Source organism: Heterocephalus glaber, unplaced genomic scaffold, assembly GCF_053883595.1.
Source record: "Heterocephalus glaber isolate CG9 unplaced genomic scaffold, H.glaber_assembly_v1.0 deba00001564, whole genome shotgun sequence".
Classification (NCBI taxonomy): Eukaryota; Metazoa; Chordata; class Mammalia; order Rodentia; family Bathyergidae; genus Heterocephalus; species Heterocephalus glaber.
Genome location: NW_028258351.1, coordinates 17,670,122 through 17,697,054, shown reverse-complemented (window position 1 = coordinate 17,697,054; position 26,933 = coordinate 17,670,122). Strand labels below are relative to the sequence as shown.

The following is a 26,933-nucleotide window of genomic DNA, read 5'->3' as shown; positions in this document are numbered from 1 at the left end:
TCTGGGTCTACAATTCAAAGGATAGATGAGGAGTTATAAGTTGGAGAAAGGGGAAATACAAAGTGCTATGAGGTTTTGGAGGGGGTTGTCTAACTTCAGATGTGGGTCAGGAAATGCCTCCCTCTGGAAGGAAGTAAAGGCTGAGTTGTAATTGGTTTGAGCGAGAAAATGGGAAGTCCCACGCTGAAAAAGCTTGCATCTTCATTTAGAGGTGTCTGGTCAGAGGGTAGAGAGTGGCACGAGATCAGCCTGCAGAGGCTGGCAAGTGACCACATCAAAAGAACTTGGTTATTGAGAGCTAACTACCAGTTAATGGAAACTAAAGGGGATAAATGAACAAAATAAAACAAAAAAACAAAAAAACACCCCAAGGAAGTAATTAGCCACTTCCAGAATGAACAACATTCTGCAGGACAAATGATGTAGGTTCTCATTCAAGTAAAGACATGAAAATGAAAAAGAAATAAAAGGGAGACAGGTCTGTTATAAAGTGAAAGAGACTTGAGAAACACAACAACCAAAAGCAATGTGTGGATCTCATTTCTCTTTTTTCTATTTATTTATTTATTTACTTTTAAAAACAAAACATATATGTGGGACTGCATAACTCTGTAATCATAAAACTCCCCTAGCCCCAACTGTGATTGAATGTGAGTAAATAGATAAAGATGCTTGTTAGTTCCGGACACTAGATAAGATCTGTATCACCCATAACTATTCAACTCTTTGTTCAAAAACTGATGTTCTGGACACCGCTATCTATAGAACAATCTATAAAACATCTGCTGACCATCAGTACATGTCAGGCTAATTAACATACGAATGTAAGACCACTAAACTTTGTTCCCTCTTCTGTAAATTTCGCTTGTTAACTTCCCTGCAACCCCCTATAAAAAAAGCCTCTTGGACTCTGGGCTATGCCTCTCTAAGCTACTTTGCTTTGGGAGTGCAGTCTGGCCAGACTAAGGTCTGTTTTACTTTCCAACTTGTCCGGTGTGTTCCTTCCCGGGTGTTCTTCACTGCAGTCAGCTCCTCGGAGCGTTTGATAAGGCCCTTGGTCTTACATTCTGGAGGCACCTCTGGGATCCCTGGGTGTGCTCCACTACAGTCAGCTCCTTGGAGCCTTTGGTAAGGCCCCCGGTCTTACATATATTGGTACATTTTATTTCATTTATTTATTTATTTTTTTTGTGGTACCGGGGATCGAACTTGGGTCCTTGGGCTTGTGAGGCAGGCAGTGGAACCACTGAGCTAAATCCCCGGCCCAAAACTTTTTTTTTTTTTCAAGTACTGAGGATTGAACTTGGTACTGGCGATTGACTTTGCACTGAACTACACCCCCAGCCCTTTAAAACTTTTTTTTTTTTAATTGGTTGATTTCTTGATAGCAGCCATTCTTTCTGGAGTGAGATGGAATCTCAGTTTTGTTTTTTTGTTTTTTGTTTTGGTACCAGGGATCTGGTCCTTGTGCTTGTACAGCAGGCAGCAAACCCACTGAGCTAAATCCCTAGCCTTTAGTGTTGTTTTAATTTGCATCTCTTAAATGACCACTGATGTTGAACATTTTTTCATATATTTATTTGCTGTTTCTACTTCATCTGAGAAGTTTATTATCTCTTGATTGCAGCAAACCAACTGTGAAAAGCATCTTTGAGATAACTGAAGAAATTTTAATATGAACTGGGCATTAGAAGATATTAAGGAATTACTGCTAATCTCATTGGGTGTGGTAGTGGCATGGTGGTTACATTGTTAAAGCCCTTGTTATAGAATGCATGTAAGTGAGATGATTGAAGGCTGAGGTATACTTTAAAATGTTATGGAAAAAAGCTGGAAGTGAGAATAACAAAAGAGGCAAAATGTTGATAATAGTTGGAAGCTGAGTGATACAGAGCTGGGCATACAGAGATTCATTATGTTCAGCCTCTGGATTTTTGTGTATATTTGAAAACCTAGATAATACTTATAGTAAAAGAGAATGACAGAGAAGAGGTATTGTAAGAGACTGAACTTGATTTTTAACTTTTTATTTTGAAATAGTTTCAGACTTACAAATGAGTTGCAAAGCTAGTAGAGTGTTCTCATATACACTTCATCCCCTTCTTCTAATGTTACATCTTATACAACCTGGTGTGCTAATCAAAGCTAGGAATTGCATCATTTGCATTGATGCAATACAGTATTGCAGCCTCTAGGCTTGGTGGCACATGCCTGTGATCCCAGCACTGTGGGAGGCCAAGGCAGGAGGATCATAAATTTGAGCCCAGCCTGAGCACTTTAACAACTTAGTGAGACCCTGTCTCAAAAATAAATAGAGGGTGTTAGAGACAGCTAAATTAGGTAGAAATATTGTAGGCAGACAGACAGGGTTGGGCCCCTGAGGAAGTCAATGCAGAGGATGAGAACACATGGAAGCTGTGAAAGGATGAACAGAAGATTATTTAGGATTTCCCAATAGTTAGACTATTATCTCATTGGGAGTGGGCCATCCTCTCCCACTCACTAAGGCTAAAACTACTAAGACTAAGAACTAAAACTACAGATTATCAGCCAAGGTTAATGATATCATCCATATACCCTTGTTAGTATTGGATCAATATTACCTAAGTGACTATACTTGTAATCTTATTGGTTGATTATAGTTTTTACTGATGTTGTACCTACCCCTCTATAAAACTTCCTTTGAGAAGTGGGCTCATTGGCAATCCATTTGGGACTCCTCCTGTCACTCAGGAGCTATTCTGATTCTCCATTCCTATTTCTCAATAAATTTTCCTACTCTTAACCTTTGTTGTTCCTTAGAATTCATTCTTCAACTTTGGGGAATATGAACTAGGTGTATCTGACATCTGGCATGTTGGGAGTTACATTTATTTCCCTTATATCATTTCTATATCAAGAGGATTTGGGGGCTGGGGATTTAGCTCAGTGGTTCCACCACCTGCCTTAAAAGTGCAAGGACCCGGGTTTGATCCCTGGTACCAAAAAAAAAACCAAAGAAGATTTGGGTATGTGGCTCAGTGTGGAGGCCCTGCATTCAACTGCTAGTAATAATAATAATAATAATAATAATAATAATAATAATAATAGTGCTTCTCCAGTTTTCTCCACCAATGTCCTTTTTTTTTGGTTCCAGGATCCAATCCATGACATCACATCGCACTTAGTTACATCTCTTTAGTCTCTTCCAATTTATCACAAGCTTTTTTTTTTTTTTTTTTTTTTGAGACAGGGTCTCACTGTGTAGTTCAGACTGGCCTTGAACTCATGATGATTCTCCTGCCTTAGCCTCCCAGAGTGCGGGGATTATAGGTGTGTGCCACCAAATTCAGCTATCATGAGCTTTTGCCTTTCATGACATTGACAGTTTTGAAGAATAGTGTCAAGTATTTTGTAGATGGTTCCATAATATGGATTTGTTGGCTGTGTGTCATGATTAGCCTGAGGTTGTGGATTTGGGAGGATACCTCTGAGGTGTGTGGCCCTTCATAGCATTGCCAGCAGGTCTTGTTACTTATTAATCTTAATCATTTGGTTAAGGTGGGGTCTGCTAGGTTTCTCTACTATCTTTTCCTTTCTATACAGTACTTAGAGACTCAGAAGTCATTACCTCCAGTCCACACTCAAGGAGTTTTTAAGAAAGGGAGGTCACTGAAGGGATTTAGGCAGGGAGGTCTGGTTTCAAAACGCATTTTAGAAGGACTACTTTGGCTGCAATGTGGAGATGAGATACTGTACAGTTTGCTGTGGTACTGGACACTAACTGATGGCTCTGCATGAGTTTCAGACCAGCTCAGCAGTTGTTGATTGGAGAGCAAAATGAGAGAAAGTGGAGCTGGGTGGCTGGGCCCTTTCACTGAATCCAAAGACAAAGGGTCTGTGTGCTGCTAGGAGGTGGTCTGCTTTCCTGACCTCCTAGAGAGATACCACTTTCTGCTTATTGGTCTTTCCTTGCTTCGGTGAGGGGCACCTGCGGGTAACGGGTTGGGAAATGCTTTACTGAGCTATAAATTAACAGTTTGGGGATTACCAAGGAGGGTCAGAATCCCCATCGCTGAGTTAAAGAGCGGTTGGCAGTCGGAGGGATTGAAAGGAGCCAAGGGAAAGTCATCCCTAAATCTTCCTCTCTCTTCCCAGTATACTGTAGTGATCCTCTTAGGTGCGTGAATCAGGTCAATGACTCAGTGATTTCAAACAAGTCATTTTATTTACCATTCTGGATTCCGCCAACCACTCCTCCCCTCCAACATGGGTGTTTTCCTTTTCTCGGCAAGGGGGTGGACTGCTAGGATCTCTGCGCTCATCTCCTCCAACGCTCATCTCCTCCAACGGGCCCCTCGCCCAGCTTTCTTTTCTCCTCGGCGTCTTCGAGCAGGGGCCGGAGGAGCGGCGGGGGCTGGGGCTGGGGCTGGCGGCGAGGGGCAGAGCGCCGGGCGGGTCCCATTGCCTTGCGGAGGCTTGTAGACCAGGTGGAAGATGAACGCGTTGCAGTACCTGCAAGTGTGTGGGCGTGTTGGGGGCGGGGCCAATCGCCAAGGGGCGGGGCTTCTAGCCCCGAGTTCCAGTGGGTGGGGTTAGCTTTAGGGCTCGGCAGGCTGGAGGGCTGCAAGGCCTTTTTTAGGGGTAGGGCAAAGAACTGGTTCTAAAGAGGGGTGTGTTGGGGTTGTCGAGACCAGCCAGGAGGGTGAATAGTGGGAACAGACCAGGAAGGTTGTAGGGTCTTCCGAGAAGGGAGACCTTTTAGGATACAGGGAGTAAGAGAAGTCACAGGCCAGAAGGAAACAGGGAAGGTCGGGGGCTTACCAAGGCATGCAGTTGTCAGCAGCTCTGAGGCGAAAGGGGGAGCGGAAGGGGTTGGCCTGCGGTGGACTGGTGCCCCCTCCAGTGGCCACCGCCATGGTCTGGTCGTCCATCACACAGCCGTACTCGCTGCTCTCCGTGAAGAAGGCTGGCACTCGGAGGGACTGGGGTGGGGGCACGGTCTCAGACACTCCCCGAGCGGATCCTGCCCCCAGATAAATCCCCAGCCCCCAGGACCGCAGACAGGCTTGAAAACTGAGCCCCCAGGATGGGCTGGGATGTGGGAGAGGCACGAGGCATAAGGCAAGAAGAGGACCCGCGGGTGCTTCCCAGATCTATGAGGCAGCTGACCGGGAAGAGGAGAGTCCAGTCTTTGAGGTGAGGGAGGTAGACTAGGAAGGTGGAGAGATTTCCCACCTGTAATCGAGGCAGAGAGCTCAGCCATGTGTCCTTGAGGCCAAAGCCGGAGTTAAATCCTGTTCAGGAAGAGCAGGACGATGCTGGTTCCCAGGGTCTGCTCTCCTACCTTTCCCACACTCCTGCCCTTGAGCCCCAAACTCTTACCGATAACCAGGTCGGGCTTGGGTCCCTGGAACAAGTGGTAGGGCCTAGCTGACACCTTGATCTGCAGGTCCCTGCGGCCCCCCTTCTCCTTAACCCCAGAGCTGAGCCGTGCTGATACCCCAGAGCTAGGACGAACAGATACCTCAGGGGCATCCTGTAGGGACAGGAGGGGGGTGAGAAAGCCACCAGAAGTCAGGGTACCAGAGGATGCACCAGGCAAGACAGGAGTGGGGCCAGGAAGGGCAGGTCAGTAGAGGAATGAGGGCTGAAGAGTAGGGCCCCCTCCACTCTCACCCTCTGCAGGGTAAAATGCTGCTGGTCATTCTCAAGGGGCAGGCCATCACCCACAAACTGCAGCTCTAGGGCCATGTGGGGGAGCAGGACCAAGAATTCCTAAAGGATAGGGAGAAGAGCAGGTCTTGGGTCCCATCCTATGCTCACTCCCACCTGGTGCCGTTTCCAGGCCAGGAGAGACTTACCCAAAACACCATGACAAGGTCAAACTCCTTCCCTGCCTCCACCACATGGATCTTCAGTGACTGCTTGTTCTGGATGTTGAGCTCAGGGACTGGCAAGAAGCCAGCTCTTTAAGATTATGGTCTCCCTCACTCCCCCTCCCTGCATCCCCCATCATGCCTTGCATTTCTTACAGGACTGGGGCACCAGGTGCGTGATGACGTAGTACACAGTCAGTGGGTAGGTGAGAAGCACAGCCATGGGGGAGTCAAGACTGAGGCCTCGCCATGTATAGTAATCCAGCCATGAGCCTGGTGAGAGTGGGTTACCAGAAGACCTGACCCCAGGCCTGGACCCCATTCTATCTGGTCTAATGGCTTCCCTTTTTCTCAGCCACTGAGGCTTCTAGCCCTCCAGTTCCTGCCTCAACTCCTAGCTCCCTCAGGGTCCCTGCAGCTCACCAAAGGGGTGCCTGGGTGGATCCGAGGGCACTGGAGGCATCAGGGGAGCCCCATCCACTTGCAGAAGTTGGTATGGATCTCCTGAGGGATTGAAAGAGAGAAGAGGGGCTTGGGGTTAGAAAACCCTCACTCAACCCACCTCTCTCTTCCTCCTAGAGGAGCTGTGTTTCCTGAGGGCTTAGGAATAGGAGGTGGCGTGGAGGCTTGTTTGCAGCCAGGACTGTTGGATGGGAAGGTAGAAGTGACTCCTTTGAGGGCTGAGGAAAGGCTTGAAGTGGCCTTGAGGTGTTGGTAGGGATTTGGTTTGTATATGGAGGGGTTATCTGGGACATAGACAGCTTTTTTCCCCCTAATTCTTCCCTCCAGGCCAAGGGAGCTATGCCTAAAATGAGGTTTACATACCACTGACAAGGCTGAGGGATGGCAGGCTGCCCTGGGGGATCCTGCGGGTGCCAGGCCCTGGGATTAGCATGCTGAGCTGGGTCCAGTAGCCACGAGTGAGGCCTCGAGAAGCCAGGAAGGCTTCCTTGTTAAAGGTTTCACTTGTCACCTCTGGAGAAGGAGGGTGGGAAGGGTTGAGGGCCGGATGGCTGGGCCCCAAGATTTACTTCCTCCCCCATGGCCCTGTGACTCAGTCTGGGTCTTATCAGAGGGAACCATTTTTGAGTGTCTACAGGCACGAAGCCCGCATGACCTTTGTAAAAATGTTACATTTGTTAGTGCCACCCCCCAAAATAGTTGAGGATCCAAGCAGTAAAATGATTGATGTGTTTAAGACACACAGCCAGGTGGTTGTAGAGTCAGGAAGCAAGCATCTGAATCCCTAGCTCAAATACCCTAATGCTCTTAGAAACCCAGGCACCCAGTCTTCTACTTCAGAGACCCCATCTCCAGCCTGAGAGGCTTAGCCCCCAGTTCCAAACACCCAGGACCAAACACTAATTCTGGGCATCTAGACTCCAACCAAGGACTCTTAGCCTTCAGTCCCAGGACCTTGTTCCCAGGGAACCCAGCCCTCTGTTTTTAAGACCTGATCCCAGTGTCCCCCTACTCCGACCTACATCCTTATGGTACCTGCAGTATAGGTAAAAGGCAGAGTTGCCAGTTCCCCTGCCCGCTTCATGAAAGCTGCAAGCTTTGGGCACCAAAATCGGTGGCTCACATCATCTGGGCATCGCCGCCAGTCAGTCTGGAGACAAGCCTCTCCACAGTACAGGACAGCACCGCACTGGGGGCTAGGGGACAGACAGTGTTAATCTCTGTAGGGCCTGTTGGCTGTCCATCTGCCACACAGCTGCCATTTGTCACTTGGCCTGTTTGTCTTACACCCCGTAATTGCCTGTAGTAGCTTATATGTTGTTTCTTGCATCTCCATCTTATCTCCCTTGCCCTCCGTCTGTCTGTCTGCAGGGTCTCCCACTGGCCTGCTTGCTTTTGTTGTTTGCCTGTTGGGCTCTTCCTTTGATTTCATCTTTGTGGACTGCTTACCAGGGTGTCAGCTTCACTTCAAAGCTGTGCCTGTGACACACATGGCAGGTTCGAGCTCGAAGAGAGGCAAAGGTGAAGTCTGGCCGCGGTCCCCATGTGCGCATTGGGGTCTTTGTTAACTTCACTCCCAGTCTTGAAACCAGGCTCTCCAGCTCTCTGAATGGGGGTGGAGATGGCATCAGTGTGGAGGTGCTTGGGAGTCTGGGCCCCAGGCATCCCCACCCTCTGATACCAGGGTTTCTGTACCGATGCAGTCGGGCGTCTCCCACAGTAAGTCGTCGGGGCTTTCGGGGGTCCCCGGGGCCCATGGGGCAGGCCATGCTGTGGCAGAGGAGAGTATAGGCCCGAGGAGCCAGGTTCTTGGTTCCTGAGTCCTGGTCTGTGATTCCCTGGGCTCTATCCATTAGCAGATCAATGCCCAAGATGGTACCATACTCATCTGTCACCAGTAAAAGGCAGGAGAGGTGCAAGGGGCCAGCCTCTGGTTTGGAGGAGAGAGCAGGGGATAAAGATGGTTGGAGGCACCGAACTCAAATGCCCACAGGGGATAGGCAAGAAACCTCAGCCAGTAAAGGGACTAGGTAGAGGGAGCATCCCTGGTGTTGGCGGTGCTGCCACCCAGTACCAGAATTTGTGGCATGCAGAAATGCAGATGAGATTTCAGAACTTTAGATTTTCTTGAGAAGCTGTAAAAACCCAGACTTCTGGATTTTCCTTCTTTCCCCAACCAACCTTCCTTCCTTCCTTTCTTCTGCGGTACTAAACATCGAACCCAGGGCTGTCACACTGAGCTACATTCCCAGCCTTTATTTATGTATTTATTCATTTATTGAGACAGAGTCTTAGTAAGTTAATAGGTTGCACAGGCTGGGCTCAGATATGTAATTCTCTTGCCTTAGATTCCAAGAGTGCCAGTATTACAGGCATGTGCCACCATGCTTAGCTTTCTTTCAATATTAAAACATTGGGCCAGAGATTTAGCTCAGGGGTACCTCGCCTGTCTGGAAAGCGCAAGGTCCTGAGTTTGATCTCCAGTACTGCCAAAAAAAAAAAAAAAAAGTATGCTCTACCATACAATGTTAAAACATTGACTCAATTAAACAAACAAACAAATATTGAGCCAGACATGGTGGTGCAAATCTGTAATCCCAGCACTCTGGAGGCTGAGACAGGAGGATCACCTTGAATTAGAGGCCAGCCTGGGCTACATATCAAGACCCTGTCTCAACAAACAAACAAACAAACAAACAAACAAACAAACCCAAAATACCCTCTCAACTCAAAGTAGTCAATAAAAATGCCTTTTGGGGCCAGGTTGGGCTGAAAGCTACCAGTCTGTGATTCCTAGCTGGGTTCTGAGTAGCAGGGGAGGGATTTGGGACAATGGCTGGGCAGGGGGTAGGGCCTGCCCTGGATTCTTACCACTCCTCTGTCCCTTCCTCTTCTCCCGTGCCATTTTGTCCTCCCCTCTGTCCTCTGGGCAGCCATCCTCACCACCTGCTTCCTGCTCAGCCTCCCCTGGCTCCGGTGGAGGCTTTGCTTCCTGGGGGGATTCCCTGCTGGTAGAAGCTGGCTCCCTGACCTCTTGCAGTTCAACCTTCTCTGTGCTTTTTGTCTTCTCTCCATTCTCTTCATCTTCCTCCTCCTGGTCCCCTTCTTCCCCGTCCTCTAGGCTGACAAAGCTGACATAGGGGCTCAGGTCTTGAAGGTGGAGCAGAGGCTCATCTCCCAGAAGCCTGGCAACCCCCAGGCCGCATCCAGGCCCTAGCTCTGCCCCTTGCCTCAGGATGATGCCCACATTATGGTTGGGCAGGACATGAAGCACCCAAAGGGCAGGGTCCTGGGGCAGCCTTTTGATCTGAGCTTCCAGTGGTCGCCAATGGCCCTCAAGGCTGGCCCCCACTGGACCCCGCTCTGCCACAAACTTGTGGAACCAGCCAAGGAGGAGAGCAGCAAAATCAAGGAACTCATCCTGGTATCCAGACACAAACTCCATGTCTTCAGGGGCACAAGGTCTTGGCCCAGACTGAGAAGAGGAAGGGATATATGGTGAGGGACAGGGTAGTGGTGAGAAAGTTTGGGGCTGGGTCACTAAATGGGGCAGGATGTGGGTCGAGGGTCACTTAGAGTGAGATATGGAAGGAAGAGTATTGGGAGCTGAGAAGAGGGTTTCTGGATGAAGATGGAAGTTTGGGGGTAAGACTGGAGGGCTGGGTTGGAAAGTGAGAGATTAGGGTTGAAGATGAGTATTCAGGGATGAAATGATATATTTGGGCTCAAAACTTGAGGACCCAAATCCCTTAAACGTAGGGTTTAAGGGGGCCTGGGATTTAGCTCAGTGGTTCCACCACCTGCCTCACAAGCTCAAGGACCCGAATTCGATCTCCGGTACAAAAACAAAACAAAACAAAACAAACCCCCAAAGAGTAGGGTTTAAGGGTATTGATGAGGTAGGGTTAATCCCCTGGAGAAAGGGCTGGTGAGGAGGGAAGAGTTTTGGACCCTAGGTCTATGGGGTGTGGGAAGAGGGAATAGGAGCTTGGGTCCGTTTGGGGCGAACCGCAGGAGACCTAACTCCTCCCGTGCCGCACTTCTCCGGTACCTGCAGCGACCATCACTTTCGAAGGTAAACACCTCGGGGCTGCCGTGACGTTAAGGCCCCGAGCCCCGTGGCTCCTGGCGGCCACGCCCCGCGGCTGGGCGCGCGCTGGGTCCAGGTGGCACCGGCTTGGGCGTGGGACGCTGGGCACCCACGCCTGGCCGCCCCACCTTGGCCATGTGACTAGGCCCCGCCGCCTCGGAGCCGCTCCGGGAAGCGAAAGCTTCTTGAAGCAGGAAGGGGCGTCCAGCGGGTCCCCCATTTCACAGGTCCGCGGGCGGCCGCGGCCGGGGGCTGGGGGGGCTGGCACTACCGAGCCCGGCCCCGTCCTCCCGCCGGCCGGTGCCCGCTCGCCCCGACTCGTCTCCCCCGCAGCCAGTTTTATTTCAGTTTCGCGGGACATTCTTGGCCGCACCCTCGACCCACTCGGGCCCTGGCGCGGGGCGAAGGAGCTCCGCCCGCGGGGCTTCCCCTGCCGCCTCGGCGGGCGGCGCGGGCTCCGGCGGTTCGGTTCGGGACGGCGCGAGCGTGGGGCTGGAGGAGGCCGCCTCCGCGCGCCCCGGCCCAGCCGAGTCCCCTCCTGAACCTCGGGGAACGGCAACGGAAGAAGCGGGAGCCTTTGCGAAATCAGCGGCGCCTCACACTCTCGAGCGGGCTCGGGAGTCAGGGCGAGGCAGACTCGAACCTCGGACTCCGCGGTGCCCGGAGATGAGGCCGGATTGGGGACCTCGGCCCCGCGCGCTGCTCCTTCTGGTAACTCTGGTGGTCCGGCCAGGTAGGACTGAGCGGGCCGAGGGCCGGGGTCCGCGACTCGCGGGGGGGGGGGGGTGTCGGGTCGAGCTCTCCCCTGCCGCTGCGCAGCCTGGAAGGGGAGAGCTCGCTGCCTGGGTTGGAGACAGAGACTGAGACACCTGGGTCCAGGTGGGGTTATGGACTTCCGGGGGTGTGATGTGCGGGTTGAGCCTGGGTGCCAGACCTCGGGGTCTAGGAAAGAGACTGCACCCTGATAGCGCCTTGGAGGCTAAGTGGGATAAATAACAGGAGGGGAAGATCCTCGGCCTGAAAGCGTGTGCTGACCACCTCTACCCTGCTCAGGCGATGGCAACAGGAGCAGCGCCACTGGAGGCTGCCACTGTAGTAGAAGGATCTCTTCTAGCTCCCGTCCCCAGAAGGAGTTCATGGAACCTCTCCGAAGACACACGAAAGCCTACAATCACTGTGGAGTGTACGTCAGGTAATCTTCTCCATCCCAGGAGTGCTAGCTCCTCCAGCGCCTTGCACTCTCTCCGGGTGGACCTGGCCGGCTCTCCCCGTTCTCTGGGTCCTCACAGTCTGTTTTCTGTTTCACTTACCTGGGAATTTCCCAGTTCGAGCACAAATGACTTGCTTGGAGTGACTTCACCCCTTCAGAGTGAGAAAAGCTGGGGAAGGGAAGCTGGAGGTGTAGCTGAGACCCGGTTTCCCCCTTACAGGTTCCAGCTTCATTCTCGGAGTGTGTGCGGGGACAGAGGAGACCAGTGGGTTCTTGAGTTGATGAGCTGCTTTGATCGCAGAGGTGAGAGCTTTTCCTCTCCTCAGGCCTGACCCCCGGACTACAGCAGCTTCCATTTTGCAATCTCCTTTGCCTCGACACCCCGTATTCCTAGAACCTTCTGATGTCAGCCAAAGTACTTTTACTTAAGTCTCTGTCTACCAAACATCATTTACCATTTACTTTCATGATTTGTGTCAGTTTATTCTGACATGTGACATATTGTATATACATATACATGCTAGCCTCCCAGAGTGCTGGGATTACAGGCATGTACCATCATGTCTTTATTAAGATACATATTTTATATAGAATATAATCTTTAGTTTTTTTTTTGAGACAGGGTCCTGCTATGTAGCTCAGGCTGGCCTTGAACTCACTGTGTGGCCCAGGCTGGCCTCAAACTCTCAGCAATCCTCCTGCCTCAGCCTCCCGAGTGCTGGGATTGCAGGCATGTGGCACCACACCTGGCTCTATTAAGTTTTTCTTGAAATCACCTGAAGGCACCATTTTTACTTTCCAATATTTATGAAAATTAGACATTAGAAGAAAATTGTACAATGAACAATCATATTTTACCACCAATTACCAATCTGTAATTGATTACACATCTATAGCCTTCATCAGTGCACCATTATTTTGATATGTTTCAATATAAGTTGCAGAGATTCTTATATTTCATCCCAGAACATTTCACCATGGATGTTAAATAGAATTCAATATTTTATTTTTTTCTTTTGAAGCAAAATCTACATACAATGAAATGAGCAAATCTTAAGTGTACACAAGCCAATTTTGCAAAATTATTTACAACTTGTCTTAATATCTGTGAAGTCAAATTTGTGACTTGAGCAAGTTGTATTTTCTCTTGAAATAAATACACAGCCATTAAAATAGAAAGTGTTCTTCAACATCCTACCTAACGTTGTCTTGTGTAAGTCAGTGGTGCCCATACTGCCTTTCGTGTTACATTGATCTGTTATTTCCTTTAATCCTCCCAGCTACAGTACCTTGGTGCTTAGTACTATGATTATCATCACTGGACAGCTGGAAGAAATAAGACCCATAGAGGTCAGACATGAGGGCCAAGGTCTCACAGTTATTTTGTAGCACAGCTAAGGGTCCAACCCAAGCCTCCTGACTCTCCCTCCACTCATTCAGAACACCCTTTCATTCGGCACACTGGCTGCATCCTGTGCCTGCTCAATTCCATACCGGGTTCTACTGCTGTCCATTTTTCATCAATTCTAAGCACAAAAACAGTTTTCCCTGGATCTTCTTTCTGAAGGTTCCCATGTCCTGTGAAATTTTGATCAAATACATTTGTTATGCTTTTTTCTTAACTTTTTTGTTATATGGGTGTCAGCCATGAACTTGTGATAGATGAGGAAAACATCTAAAGGATTAAAGCAAAACATTTATTGGTACATTTTAGATATACACAATAACATTCATCTTAGGGAATTTGTATCAGTACATGATATATTTTGCTTTCTTTTTTTCCCCCTCCCCCCTCCCTTATGTACAAAAGCTTTGTTTCCATTTTTTTTCGTCTCCTTTCCTTTCCCCCTCCTCCCTCCCATGTTTCCCTTCTCATTGGAACATTTTCTTCCCATTTCACTTTTCCTCACTTAGATCTCTGTCTGCTTCTTTACCTGTTCCCTAATAACCCTGGTTCTTCATTTCTTTCTTCTCCAGAGTGTGGACGTGCTTATTGGGAGAATCTGGTCCACCAGAAGCATTTGTCTTCCCCTGGCACCCTGATTTCTAGGGCCACAGAAGCGGCACCTCCAGACAGAACTCATGCCCAGAAGTACCCATCATCCTCCTTGTCATTTACTGAGAAGCCTACCCTTCTGCTGGGAACACTGTCCTTAGAGAAAGAGCCCATCAGCCTCAAGGAAACCACCACTTCCCTTTCGGGCTACAGTCTGGGAGTTGAACATGAGGCTAAAGAGAACCAGAAACAGTTGGAAGAAAAAGCAGGTGCTACTAGTGGAACATCAGCTGTGGTGCCAGTACTGTCCCTCCTGTTCATTGTTTTCTTCCTCACTGGAGTCATCCTCTACATGTGGTGCAAGAGGAAGCAGCCAGTGCAGTACTCTCCAGGTGTTACGGCTTGTGTCTAGATGTCCCCCCAAAACCTCATGCAGTCATAGGTGGGGCTTTCTGGAGGTGGCTGGATCTGGGGTGTGTGACACTGAGATCAAGGGTGTAATGTTGGGCTCGATTTGTGGTGTGATACTTGGATTATGGGTACTCCAACTGGCTGTGAGAGCTTCCTGCCCTGGATAGGATATAAGAAACAGAAGGAGGGTTGATATGTGAAGAAGTTCAGGTCTGGTTGGGTCAAGTATGCCGCACTCCGCTCTTGAGCATGCTCAGAGACAAAAAACAGAGTTGAGCAAGCTCACTCCACTGTGTAGAAACTAGATCAAGTCGAGCATACCTCCTCACTCTTTGGGTCATGACTCCTTCCCCTCGCCCAGACAATCACCCCATACAGTTTAAAATAAATTTAACTAATAAGAGGATGTCATATGTTCTCCATTGTGTATAATTATATCCCTTTCCATCCAATCAAATTATGCCAAGGCTAAAGCTGTTATAACCCCACGTATGTAATCGCCCTTTTATTTCGCTATATAAGCTTGTGTAGTTCCTCAATAAAGCAGAAGCGTTCCTGAAATCTCCCCAGAGTCGGCTGGTGACTCTGCGCCTTACCCTGCCGGTCCGGGCTCCCAAACCTAGGTCTGGGAGCAGACTTGCAGAAGACAACAGATATGGTTGCTGCTTTTTGCTTGCTGCTTGCTACTTCACTGCTGGCTGCCTTCTGGCTCTTTGCCATGGACTGTTTTATCTTCTGTGATGATGAAATAAATCTTTCTTGTTCTTTTTGGTACTGGGGATTGAACTCGAACTTGCGCTTGCGCAGCGGGCGCTGGAACCACTGAGCTAAATCCTGGCCCTAAATAAATCTTTCTTGGAGTGTTGAGTATTTTGTCTCAGCAGTGAGAAAAGTAACTATGATGCCAGGTAACCTTTTGCCCAGGGATCCAGAGCTTTCCTTGAAGGGATACTGCTCCCTGTAGTTCTCAGATAGCTAGAAACCTGACCCATCACACAAAATTTAAAGCTTTTGTACTGTGGGCTATAAGCTGCCTATAAGAGTCAGCCAGAGATGAGTGAGTGGAGAGGGAGGAAAGGTACTATGAGTCCAGGTCCAGTGCTTGGACTTTAAAGCCTGGTAGTGTTTGGAGCAAGGTGAAGCTAGACCAGGCTAGCAGGAGATAAAGCTGTGGAGAAAGGAAAGGACCATTCATTCAACTCAAAAACATTTACTGTGTACAAAGTCCTAGGGTTAATATCTGGAAGTCTGATTTCCCACTTAAGCTACCACTCCTCCCCAAACTCCACTTGATCTCAGAACTCATCTCTCAATTTCTTTATCCTTTTCAGATCTACAGCTTTATCAACACACACCTTCAACACCAGATTCCAAATCCTGAGGCAAGAATGGGAGCTTGGGAGCATGGACTGCTTTATAAGTACTTCACATAATTAATATAATTTCTGATATTTTAGGCAATTGACAAATTTAATATATTACTAACTGCTCTCTTAGCCTCCTGTTTTAAAAATATGCAATACTATAAAATCTGGGGCCTGGGGTTGTAGCTTAGTGATACAGTACTTGCCTAGCATGAATGAGTTCAATCCCTAGCCCTGGAAAAAATAAATACATGAAAAACAAAATATGACTTTTATACTGCATCATAATGGGTTGGACATTCTGTGGTTTTTAAAAAAACTATTAAATGTTACTTGTAGAATTACTGACTTTTCTTTCTACAGACATTGGCTCCAGGCCCTTGCTGCCTCATGATGACTCCTGACTTCAGCTTCTCTGCTGAAGGATTTCAGACTGATGGCTCTCTTTGCTCACAAGTCATCCTTCACACTGCACCAGCTGTTCTTTCCAGTCCCACACTCAAGACCTGGGCTTTCCCATCCTCCCTTCTGAGTGGCTGTTATGTTGATATACAGGCTGGGCTTCTTTTCTTAATCTCTTGCATCACTCACATATACTCCAGAGTCTGAGTTTTAAAAATTGTTATTGCTTTTTTTAATTAAGAATCTTAGTTTATGTTTTGGCTGTTTCAATAAGGAAGAATGTACCTTCAATGGGCCAAGTTTCTGGGAAGCCCAAGACAGGGCAGGGTATGTGTTGGGGCTGATGATGGTCATAAAGAAGTGGGCTGGGTGGCTGAATCTCCAGCTCCTGAGTTTGTGAGGTGCATAGCAGTTTGTGAAGTGTATAGCAGGAGCACCGTGGAGGAGCCAGGGCACAGCTGTGGGCAGGCTTTGATTTTAGTTTCTCCATTTCCACCTTCTGCCTCTTTGTTCAAGTTGACCCTGATGTATGTGTCAGTCCAGGTACCCTACCCGACAGGCCTCTGGTTTCTGTCCCAGCGTACAGGTCAGGGTCTCCCACCACACTCTGGATCCACTTCCTTGGCTTAGCTCTCCAGCATCTGCTCACAGGTTCGGGCCACATCACTTAGCTTCAGGCGGGCATAGTCCACTCGCTTCAGAGCCATTTGACAGTCCTTCCTTGAAGAGTAGCTGGAGCCCTCATGGGGCTGCCCTGTGGCCACCTACGGGACAGATAGACTGATCAGTGGAGCACTGTCTCCCTTACCCATGCCCAACCAGCATCAGGTCTCTTGTGTTATTTCTTCCCTCAGTTTGATCTATTAAGCTGCCTGGTTGTTAACCTCATTGGTGAAACGGGGATGACAATAACTATTTCCTAGAGTTGTAGGATTAGATACGATAATACAGAGTGCTCAGCACACAGTAAACTTTGGTAAATAGTGGTAGCTGTCATAAGTAAGGACTTTGGAGCCTTCTTTTTTAGTATATGTGCTGCCAAAGCAAGCACATTCTTTTTTTTTTTTTTTTTTTGGTACCGGGGATCGAACTCGGGTCCTTGCACTTGCAGAGCAGGCAGCGAAACCACTGAGCTAAATCCCTGGCTTCACTTTTTTTTTTCTGGTACCGGGGATCGAACTTGGGACCTTGTGCTTGTGAGGCAGGCGCCAGAACCACCGAGCTAAATCCCCGGCTGTAGCCGCCTTGATTCTGTCTCCTTTTTCCAGATGTAAGCATCTGAGGCCTCATGCCTGGAGGTCAGCCCAAGTTTGTGGCTTCAATATTGCTTACATGCCACCTCTCAGGCACTCCCCCATCCAGTGCCTCAGGTGATAATACCAAGGTAGGTAGGGCCACATTTATTCTATTTTTATTTTATTAAATTTTATTTTATCCCATTCCTCTTCCTAAGTCTTCTCCCCTCCCGGTAGGGCCACATTTAATTTTTTTCCTTTTAGCAGAAGAAACCAGCCCTGGAAGGAAAGAGTCCATGCATGAGGTCGAGATGGTGCCAAGTTGGAAGGCTTGATCTGATCTTGTCAGTTAATACTCCGCAGGGGGTCGGAAGTTACCCCGTATGGCTAAGATGAAGAACTAGGGTGGGCCTGCAGCGTCTCCCAGATACACTTACCTGAGTGAGGTAACGGATCTGAGCCGAGAGCTCCGCCTCCACATGCTGCACTGAAGCGGTGAAGGCCGCCGCCTGCCGGTCTAGGAGCCGCTCATTGGTTTTTTCCTTGGATAGTTCTAGGATCACAGTCCCTGCCCGGGAGGAGAGAGGGCGGGGTTACCTAAAGACTGGCAGTAAGCCTCGCCCAAAGGCCAACCGCTCCCAGCCCATCTTTTGGAGCGCTTGCACTTAAGGCCCCGCCCAACCCCTCCAGGCGTCTCGGGTAAGCGCAGATGCGCACCGCTCGGGCTCGGTTTTTGCTTCCAATAGTTAGCTCGTCGCATCCCGAACCTGCATTCTGGAGGATGGCGCCGATTTCCCTTTCAATGTCTTCCAGGGCGCGTAATCGCTCATTCGCCAGGCTGTAGGTAGCCATTGTCCCTCTGGGAAACTCCAAAAGATTTTCTCCTGAAGAATGAGAGGCGGAGCCCGGAAGTGGCTGTCAGTTTGCGGCTGCGTGAAGGGTACTTTCTAGTGTACACTACAACTCCCAGGATGCCCAGCGCAACCTCGCCCTTCTTGGGTCCTTTCTCGCCCTTCTTGGGTCCTTCCCCCCCCCCCCGCCCCCCACGGAGAACTACAACTTCCAAGAAGTCGTGCGTTGGCCTCTGCGCCGCCACCAAGCGACCATCTTGGGTAAGAGGCGATATTGCTCCTGTCCTGAGGCCTTTCAGACCTGTTCACCTTCAAGGCACTGTCTTGTGAACTGTATTTAATTTATTCAATTTTTTTTTTTGGTACCGGGGATCGAACTTGGGTCTTTGCGCGGCAGGCGCCAGAACCACTGAGCTAAATCCCCAGTCCAAGAATTAAATAGTAAGTGTCAGCTGGGTGCTAGGTGGTGATGGTGGGAGTCCTAGGGTAGTCTTCCAGACTGAATAGCCATGGGCCCTTTATCTGCCAACCTTGCCCGAGGAAAGCTTGGCTTGGTGAGTGTTAACATTATTCTCCCTAGGGTTCTCCAAGACTTTGAGCCTAACTGGAACACAGACTATCGATATGTTCGTGGTTGCTGGTTCCTTCAAACCTTCCCCCCCTTTCCTTTTCTTTTCTTTCTTTTTTCTTTTCTTTCTTCTTTTTTGGTACCGGGGATCAAACTCGGGTCCTTGTGAGGCAGGCGGCACAACCACTGAGCTGAATCCCCAGCCCGCCCCTTTCCTTTTCTGCTTACCTATTATGTGCAGAGTCTGGGGAATATAAAGATGAATGAGATGGAGATTCATGTGACAGTGGAATAGATGTTTTGGTAGAGACCTGGCCAGGGTGTATGGACCACTGAGAAAAGATTCTCGGAGGAAGTTCTTCTTGAACAGACTCCTAAATGGCTAACTAGATGGATGAGAGGTTGGGGTAGAAGGAAACAGCATAGACAAGAACAAGGTGCTATGAGGGGGACTGGCACATTTGGAGTCCTGCAGGGGTTCAGTTCAAGTGGAGTGAATGGAGTGTGGTGCTTGTTAGATGTAACAGTGGTGAAGTTGAGGGGGGAGCTGGATCAGGAAAAGGCTAAGTACTTTGGACTTTATACTGAAGACCTCTTGGGGCCTTTGAAGCATTTTCAGCAAGTGTGTTACAACCAGATTTACTTTTTTTTGGAAAGATCACTTCCCTCCCCCATACTTGGAATTGAACCTAGGACCTTTGCACTGAACTACATCCCCAGGCCCTTTAATTTTTTGAGAGCTGAGCTCTCTCCTGTAACCCCAGCACTTAGGAAGCTGAGGCAGGAGGATCACCATGAATTCTAGGCCAGCCTGGACTAATAACGAGTTCAAGTCTAGCCTGAACTACATAGCAAGACCCTGTTAGTAAACAAAATGAAACAAAACAAGAACATTTATTTTGAGACAGGATCTCACTAAGTTGATAAATTGCCCAGGATGTGCTCAAACTTAGGATCCTCCTGCCTCAGTTTCCCAAAGTGCTAAAATTACAGGTGTGTGCCACCATTCGTAGCTGGAAAGATCTCCCTTGACAGTCTATAAACCAGGGCCCAAGGCTGTAATCCCAGGTACTTGGGAGGCTGAGGCAGGAGGATCACAATTTAGAGGTTACTGTGGACAAAATAAAAACTAAAAAACATGGGATATAGCTTAGTGATAAGAATGCTTGGCTAGCATGGGTGAGGCCCTAGGTTCAATTCCTAGTACTGAAAGAACAACAAAAAAAAGAAAAATACTTAAAAGAGTGAGGAGTTAATAGGAAGACTTTAGGTAGAAGCTTGAGACAAGAGGCTAAATAGTAATTTAAGAAAGCTTAGAAAGCAAACTGATTTACCCTTAAGTTAATGGTATCACATACAACTTGGGCAAAGGGGTACTAAAATTATGAGGGTTATTTGAAGAAGACTGCCAGATCTCCTCCTTGACTTCATATATCTGGGGAATTATTCTTCCCCCCCAATTTATTAGAATGCTGGGAATTTCTTTGTTGGAGAAGGAAAAGGTTTTTAGCTTGGAGGACACCTGTGCACAGTTGAATGAAAGACTATTGAGCCAGGCATGGTAGTATACGCTTGTAATTCTAGCACTCAGGAAGCTGAGGCAGGAGGACCACTGCGAGTTTGAGGCCAGCCTGGGCTACATAGTGAGGTCAAAGCCAGCCTGGACTATATAGTGAGACCCTGTCTCAAAAAAAAAAAGAAAAACAAAGTACTGCATTGAAAACAGATTAAATGAAAGTTTATAAACTAATACTAGTTTCCACAACCCTGACAAGCAGGCTTATGCTTTCCAGGTTGGAGCCTACAAGACACTCTGCAAAGTTTGCTTAGAGAAAAGACCTAATTAACATCAGGGCTCTTCACTGCAGCATATGGCCAGATCACACCATAGTGAAACTCATAGTGGGTAAATCTGATCTGTGTGCGTGGAACTGCTAGTCAACTTCTTAGCACCTCTTTTTTTGGGTGGTAGTGCTGGGGATGGAACCCAGTGGTGTACCACTGAACTACCTCACTCTTAAGTATAAACAGACAACAAAGGATTTCTAAATCTTTGAAGAAATTTTCTAACATGAAAGAGACTAAATACATGAGGGGTGGGGAGAACAACTTTTGGAATGCCTAGATAAAAGATACTATTAAAAAAACCCCTATAGTTCCTGCTACTCAGGAGGCTGAGGCAGGAGGATTGCTTGAGTTCAGGAGTTTGGGGCTAGCCTGGGCAACATAGCAAGACCCTGCCTTTTATTTAAAAAAAAAAAAAAGAAAAGTCTTCTTGGAGTGTCAGCTAAGATCACGTGCAGTATCTGTTCTTATCAGTTAATATCTGATACATTCTCCATTCAAGAACAATATATTAAATGGAGTTTTGGAAATAGGAGATGGAATAGGAGCTTGTCACGTCCACACATTGACCTGGTATGGTAGTAACTTCAGGAATGGTGTATCCCCTTGGGGGGAAAAAGCCAAGAAAACGTACTTGTACAGTCAAACCATGGGAGAAGGAATGGAAAAATCTATCATGTATTGAAAGAGACATTGAGAGACTTCCCTAGCAAACGAAGAGACATATAGAAAAGAAAATCAATCTGGGGGCTTATGTTCTAGGAGAGATCACGGAGAATATGAAGGGGGAAAAGGACACTTGTGCTTCCAGATTAAAAGGGCCTATTAAATGCCCAGCATAATAGAGAAAAATGGACCCTACATTAGAACACTAGGCTTAGAGAAAAATGTCTTACAATCTTCCAGAGAAAAAACAGATATCATATAATCAGAATGGTGCTGGGGCTCTTAATAGTAACACTCCATGCTAGAAGATGGTGGAGTAATGCAATGCCTTTCATATTTTCAGGGAAATGGTTTCTAATTCAGAATTCCATACTCCAGCTGTGTTAAGGTAAAGGCTAAAAATGCAATGATTCCATTGTTCTTGGGAAACTTAATTTTTTCTTGTAAAATAGTTCAGTGTGGGTTGTTCACTGTGCTCCACAAATTATACAGTGACCAAAACTTGCAGTACAGCTGTGCCGTCCTTTAGGGGCTTATACTCAAAAGTGTGGTCTGCAGTTCAGTAGCATGACATTAATGAAAAACTGGTTAGAAATGCAGAATCTCAGTTCCCACCCCCCACCCCCCCACTGCCTACTGAGTTAGTGTTTATGTTTTAAGATCTGCAGGTGATTTGTATGTACAGTACATTTGAGAACCACTGCTGTAGGGCATTGTTTGTATTGTCAAAACTGAGTTACTGCCATCCTGGGGTTGCAGCTGACAGAAAGGAGGAAGAGGAAATGTGGAAGAGGCAGGCCTGTCTTGGGGTTCTGCCTAGGAAGTAGCTTATATCATTTCTACTCACATTCCATTGAAGGAAACTTGATCTTTTGGTCTCATCTACTCGGGTTCTGGGATATCTAGTCCCTTCCTAGGTGGACAACTATTGTTCTGTCACCATGGAAGAGTAGATTTTAGGAGATACTGTATCAAAAATCTCCCAAAGCCAAACTCTGAATTATGAAGGCGGAATAAAGACATTTTGATATGCACAACTTCTTAAGATTTTTTTCCTATGGGTACTCTTTCTCAGGAGGTTATTAGTTAGACCAGAAGAGGAAGATATTGGATCCAGGAACTTAAGACCTTAACTCATGAAAGGTAACTGGAACCCCAAGGCTGTGGCTAAAGGAATCTTAGGGTAGCAGGTGCAAAGAATGTTCAGTCCATTAGAAGGATCTGGACAGATTTCTTGAAGGAGCTGAAAAAGATGGAATGTTGTTTTTTTTTGAGGGGGGATTTTTTTTTTTTTTTTGAGACAGGGTCTCACTATGTAGCCCAGGCTGGCCTTGAACTTGAGGGACTCCTCCTGCCTCAGCCTCCTGAGTGCTGGGATTACAGGCATGCGCCACTATGCCTAGCTCAGTGATGAACATTGTTTTGTTTCAAATGATTTGAGAGGATATATAGGCTTTTAGAAGAGTATGGGCTAAATTAGTGATCAATTCAGAGAATAAGAAAATTTAAAAATTACAGCTATTCAGGAAAAACAAAGTTGTCTTAAGATGAGAAAGGTAATCATAATATACCACATGAGGCAACTAGAAACATTCTTTTCATGGGCATAATTAAATACTGAATATTGCTATAACTCCAATTGATATAATTCTCTTGGGAGAATAGAGGATGGGGGCAGGATGGAAAGTATTCTGTGGTGATCAGAGGGATGAAGAGGGCCCCAATCTTCACCTTCTGCAGTGGGAAGCCAGTTGATGATACTGAAAACAAAAATCAAGGAGCAAAATAAACATACTTAGAGATGTGGCAGTAAGTGCCAACAGAAACATCTGAAGAACATGAAAGTAATTGTCTCTGAGGAGAAAGAAATTGGAGAAGGGAGGTGCCTACTTTTATGGTAATGGACCATGCAGTACTGACTCCTCAAACGGGATATACAGTGGACCCACCCTTGACTTACGAACTCAATCCGTTCCTGAGGGCTGGTTGTAACTCAAGTTGGTTGAGGGTCCATTGTATATTATTGTACTTTGAAAATAAAAAGTAAAAATAATGAAAATTGAGATAGGAAATAAATGGAGATGTACTTTACTGTGAGAGGAGCCTAAAAGTGGAGCAGAGTTTTTTCTTTTGTTTTCCTTCCTTTCTCTTTTCTTTCTTCTCTTGGAAGACACTTGTGTGGGTTTATTTACCATGGAGGAAGAGCCAGGTTGAAGAGAAGGGGGTGGTTTGATGAATCAAGGTCTCGGAGGAGGTGGGAGGGGAAAGCTGTGAGCACAGGTGGAGGGATTAGCTTTGAACTGGAGAAGCATGTTAACTTTGGCAGTGGTGTAGGAGAATTGGTGTAGATGTCAGTGTTAGTCAGTAGGAGGTGAGAGGCTGAAATCATTCATCTCCCAACCCCTACTCTCTGTAAAAAGCAGAAGTCACTATAAGCATGAGGAGGGTGGAAAATTAGTAGGCTGGGAGCAGGATATAGAGGTGACTAGGGACATGAATGGGTCAAAAGGTTGCAGGTATTGAGGGCCTGACTTATTTTGTTTTATTTTTTTGAGACAGGATCTTGCTATATAGTCCAGGCTGGCCTCCAACTCCAAGTGATCCTCCTGCTTCAGCCACCTGAGTGCTGGGATTACAGGTGTGAGCCACCATATCTGGCCCAGCCCCCATTTTGTTTGGAGACCATACACTTTCAGTGGCCTCAAATCCATACCTGGGGCACCTAGAATGTGTTAAAAAATATTTGTTGAATGAACAAGTATGGTTGTGTGCTTTTTAGTGTGCATCAGTCTCCTTGTTCGAACAAAGGGGTGGGAAACAGAATCAAGGATTGGGGCTTGAGAGCATGTGATGTGAAAGGAGAGATGAGTGTGCTGCTGAGATAGTGGTTGATATGATAATCTTGAAGTGTAGGCTGGAAAGAAGGAAGTGTCAAACTGAGAGAAAACAAGGGCCAAGAATTTTCTTTGTGATAAAAAACTACGAACCAAAATTTAAAAAGTGGTTTTAACGGATTACCTTAAAAATTAAAAATGTATACATTATTAAATATAGTAGAAACAAAATGTTTTGGAACTGAATAAAGATGATGGTTGCACAACACTGTGAATGTATTAAATGTTATTGAATTGTGTACCTTAAAATAATTTGTGCTAAGAAATGCAAAAGATATGACAAACTGGGAAAAATATTTGCAAAGTGTACTACTTTGGGCCAATTTCTTTAATACATGAGGAGCTCTTAAGGGTACATTGAGCCAGGTATGGTGACTCATGCCTGTTTCCCAGAACTCTTGAGAGGCTGAGGCAGGATTGCAAGTTTGAAGCCAGCCTGGGCAATTTATCAACCTAGCATGATCCTGTCTCAAATAAATGAATGAATGAATGAATGAATGAATGAATGGTGCTGGGGATGTAGCTCAGTGTAAAGGCCAGAGGTTCAATCCCCAGTAACACAAAATTAACAAAGATTGCATTGAACACACATAAATATTGTGTGGTTTCTCTTATATGAGAAATCCAAAGTACAAATAAAGAGCAAAATAAAAGATAGACAAGAGGAAACACAGATAGATCTTTTGCAAATAGGAAGGGGGCCAAGAGATGGAGGGACGGAGGTGAGCAGGGAAGAGGGTGTAAAAAGAATTAAGATGTGTCTTGTACATGTATCAACTCTGCACAATGCATGTAGTGATTATGTAATGCAGACATAGACTAAGAGAAAAAAGAACATCAACTCAGTAAGTAAATTGGCTTCATCTTCACTTACAGTGAATAAAATGCTTTTTTGGGGGGGGTACTGAAGATTGAACCCAAGGCCTTTGTGCTGAACTGTTTCCAGCCATTTATTTTTTATTTTGAGACAAGGTCTCACTAAGCTCCAGAATTGTGTAAGCTGGACTTAAATTTGCATTTCTCCAACTTCAGCCTGCTGGGATTACAGACAGGTGCAACCACACTTGGTCATAAGAAATGCAAATTAAAACTTGGGTAATTGTAATCCCAGCACTTAGGAAGCTAAGACAAGGTAGGGAAGTGCCACAGATTTGAGGTCAGCCTGGGCTATATAGTGAGTTCAAGACCAGCCTGAAGTACATGGTGAGACTATCTCAAAATACAAAAAACAAAGAAAAAAGAAAAAAAACCACTTGGGTAATAGCATTATCTTACTGGTTTGATTGACAATGATCAAAAAGAGATGCTCACCTTCTTTGATCCAGCAATGCTGCTTTTATGAATTTGTCCTATAGGCACACTTTACATATGCAAAAGACATATCTCCAAGGGTAATTATTGTAATATTGTTTGAATTAGCAAAATAGACATTTAGCATGTCCTTTAGTAGGAGACTGTTAAAAATAAATGACATCTATGGGCTGGGAATGTAGCTCAGTGCGCCCTGCCTACCTGGCAAGTACAAGGTCCTGAGTTCAATCCCTGGTAACCCCCCCCCCCAAAAAAAAGACATCTAGGCAATGGAAGGCTGTTCTTTAAATGAATGAACTGGAGCTGAGCATGGTGACACAAGCCTATGTAATCCCAGCTACTTGGGAGGCTGAGGCAGGAGGATTGACAGTGCAAGATCAGCCTGGACAACTTACTTCAAAATATGTTTAAAAAATTAAAAATTGTTATTAGTACAAGTAGAAATAAAAATTTTCAAAGGAATGCAGATGTAGCTCAGTGGTAGAGTGCTTGCCCAGTATTCATGAAGTAGCCCTGGGTTCAATCCCCAGTACCAAAAAAAGAAGAAAAATAAAAGGAATAAAGTGGATCTATATGTATTGCTTAGGGAATGCCCTTCTAGATACTTTTGTCTTGTCTTTTGAGATAGGGTCTTGCTATGTAGTTTAGGCTGGCCTTGAACTCTCTATGTAGTCCAGGCTGGCCTCTGAACTCATGGAGATCCTTCTGCTTCAGCCTCCTGAGTGCTAGGATGCACAATTTTTTTTTTTTTGGTATTGGGGATCGAACTCTGGTCCTTGGGCTTGAGAGGCAGGCGGAACCACTGAGCTGAATCCCTGGCCCATGAGTGCTAGGATCACAGGCATGTGCCACCACACCTGCCTACTTCTAGAAACACTATTAAATTAAAAAAAAAAAAAGGTGTAGAAGAGTTCATAATATGCTGTCCTCTGTATTTAAGATAAAAGAGTGAATACATAAGCCTGTATGTGTGGATATGAAGGGTCATTAAGGCACTGGTGATAGTGCTTGTCTCTGGGAAAGAGAAATGAAAGGGTGGGGAATGGGGTAGGAGACCTTCTTTTCATTGTTTACTGTTTTATACTGTTTCGGTTTTTAAAGAAACCATGTACATGTATTACCTTCTAAAATTCATTAAAGACATATGAGTTTTTGAAAAGGCATTGTTTTCAAAGGGTGTGTTAAACAGGTTCATGGATACTTCGTGGAACCTCCTGACTCAGAAACTGGATCTTTATTGTGCCTCCCAGTGGATTCAGATTTACTTGAAGTTTAAGATCCATGGGCTTGAGGTCATGGGATTCAGGGAGGTGCTGGAGCCCTAGGTTTTATTTGATTGATTGATTGCTTGCTTGAGACAGGGTCTTACTTTGTAGTTCAGGCTGGTCTTGAACTCACTCTGTAGCCCAGGCTGGCCTCAAACTTGTGGCAACCTTCCTGCCTTAGCCTCCTGATTGCTGGGATGACATGTGGGTTTTAGAGGGGGTAGTTCTCCCACATGACAAATCCAGAATGGGTAGGGTGAGCTGCTCCCACAAGGTCACTGGCATTTTGGCAGTGCTTAAAGCCTGTGAATAAATGATGATTAACATAGGCTGAGAGCCCATGTGAGCTTTCCCTGTCTCCCTTACCAGCCTCTTTAGGACCCCTGGTATCTTTCCCAGTCCCTGGTCTGTGTCCCCAAATGTAGTTCCTTCTAGTCTTAACACACTGGGTTGCTGAGATCCAGAAGGCTCGTCCTTATCCCTGTGATCTCCTAAATCTTCATCT

At 46.6% G+C, this 26,933-nt stretch overlaps 3 protein-coding genes, 1 long non-coding RNA gene and 1 other non-coding gene across 7 annotated transcripts; 3 read left to right on the top strand and 2 right to left on the bottom strand.

Moving 5' to 3' along the window:
* Nucleotides 1-4,185: 4,185 nt before the first annotated feature.
* Nucleotides 4,186-10,459, bottom strand: Zmynd15 (zinc finger MYND-type containing 15). 3 transcript variants are annotated; one of them, XM_004857277.3, is made up of 14 exons: nucleotides 10,372-10,459; nucleotides 9,192-9,795; nucleotides 8,016-8,250; nucleotides 7,770-7,925; nucleotides 7,356-7,516; nucleotides 6,684-6,833; nucleotides 6,282-6,362; nucleotides 6,015-6,131; nucleotides 5,844-5,932; nucleotides 5,659-5,757; nucleotides 5,365-5,518; nucleotides 5,218-5,276; nucleotides 4,804-4,964; nucleotides 4,186-4,494 (listed from the first exon to the last, which is right to left on the bottom strand). In XM_004857277.3, the coding sequence occupies exons 2-14, from the start codon at nucleotides 9,763-9,765 to the stop codon at nucleotides 4,317-4,319; spliced, it is 2,214 nt and encodes a 737-aa protein (XP_004857334.1). In that variant the 5' UTR covers nucleotides 9,766-9,795; nucleotides 10,372-10,459; the 3' UTR covers nucleotides 4,186-4,316. The 3 variants fall into 3 exon arrangements, with proteins under 3 accessions (XP_004857334.1, XP_021093853.1, XP_004857335.1); XM_021238194.2 differs by having other exon boundaries at nucleotides 10,345-10,383; XM_004857278.3 differs by lacking the exon at nucleotides 6,015-6,131.
* Cxcl16 (C-X-C motif chemokine ligand 16) lies at nucleotides 10,405-14,588 on the top strand. Its single transcript, XM_013076749.3, has 4 exons — nucleotides 10,405-11,143; nucleotides 11,464-11,602; nucleotides 11,841-11,923; nucleotides 13,598-14,588. Exons 1-4 carry the CDS (start codon nucleotides 11,077-11,079, stop codon nucleotides 14,026-14,028), a joined length of 720 nt encoding a protein of 239 aa, XP_012932203.3. The 5' UTR covers nucleotides 10,405-11,076; the 3' UTR covers nucleotides 14,029-14,588.
* Nucleotides 14,589-14,717: 129 nt separating this feature from the next.
* Nucleotides 14,718-17,986, bottom strand: Med11 (mediator complex subunit 11). The gene is made up of 3 exons (XM_004857276.4): nucleotides 17,796-17,986; nucleotides 17,466-17,596; nucleotides 14,718-16,557 (listed from the first exon to the last, which is right to left on the bottom strand). Exons 1-3 carry the CDS (start codon nucleotides 17,878-17,880, stop codon nucleotides 16,420-16,422), a joined length of 354 nt encoding a protein of 117 aa, XP_004857333.1. The 5' UTR covers nucleotides 17,881-17,986; the 3' UTR covers nucleotides 14,718-16,419.
* Nucleotides 17,987-18,146: 160 nt separating this feature from the next.
* Nucleotides 18,147-26,111, top strand: LOC147823884 (uncharacterized). Its single transcript, XR_015443205.1, has 2 exons — nucleotides 18,147-18,320; nucleotides 23,514-26,111. It is a non-coding gene; the product is annotated as an uncharacterized LOC147823884 (long non-coding RNA).
* On the top strand, nucleotides 20,715-20,899 carry LOC147823885 (U2 spliceosomal RNA). Its single transcript, XR_015443356.1, has one exon. It is a non-coding gene; the product is annotated as a U2 spliceosomal RNA (small nuclear RNA).
* Nucleotides 26,112-26,933: the final 822 nt, after the last annotated feature.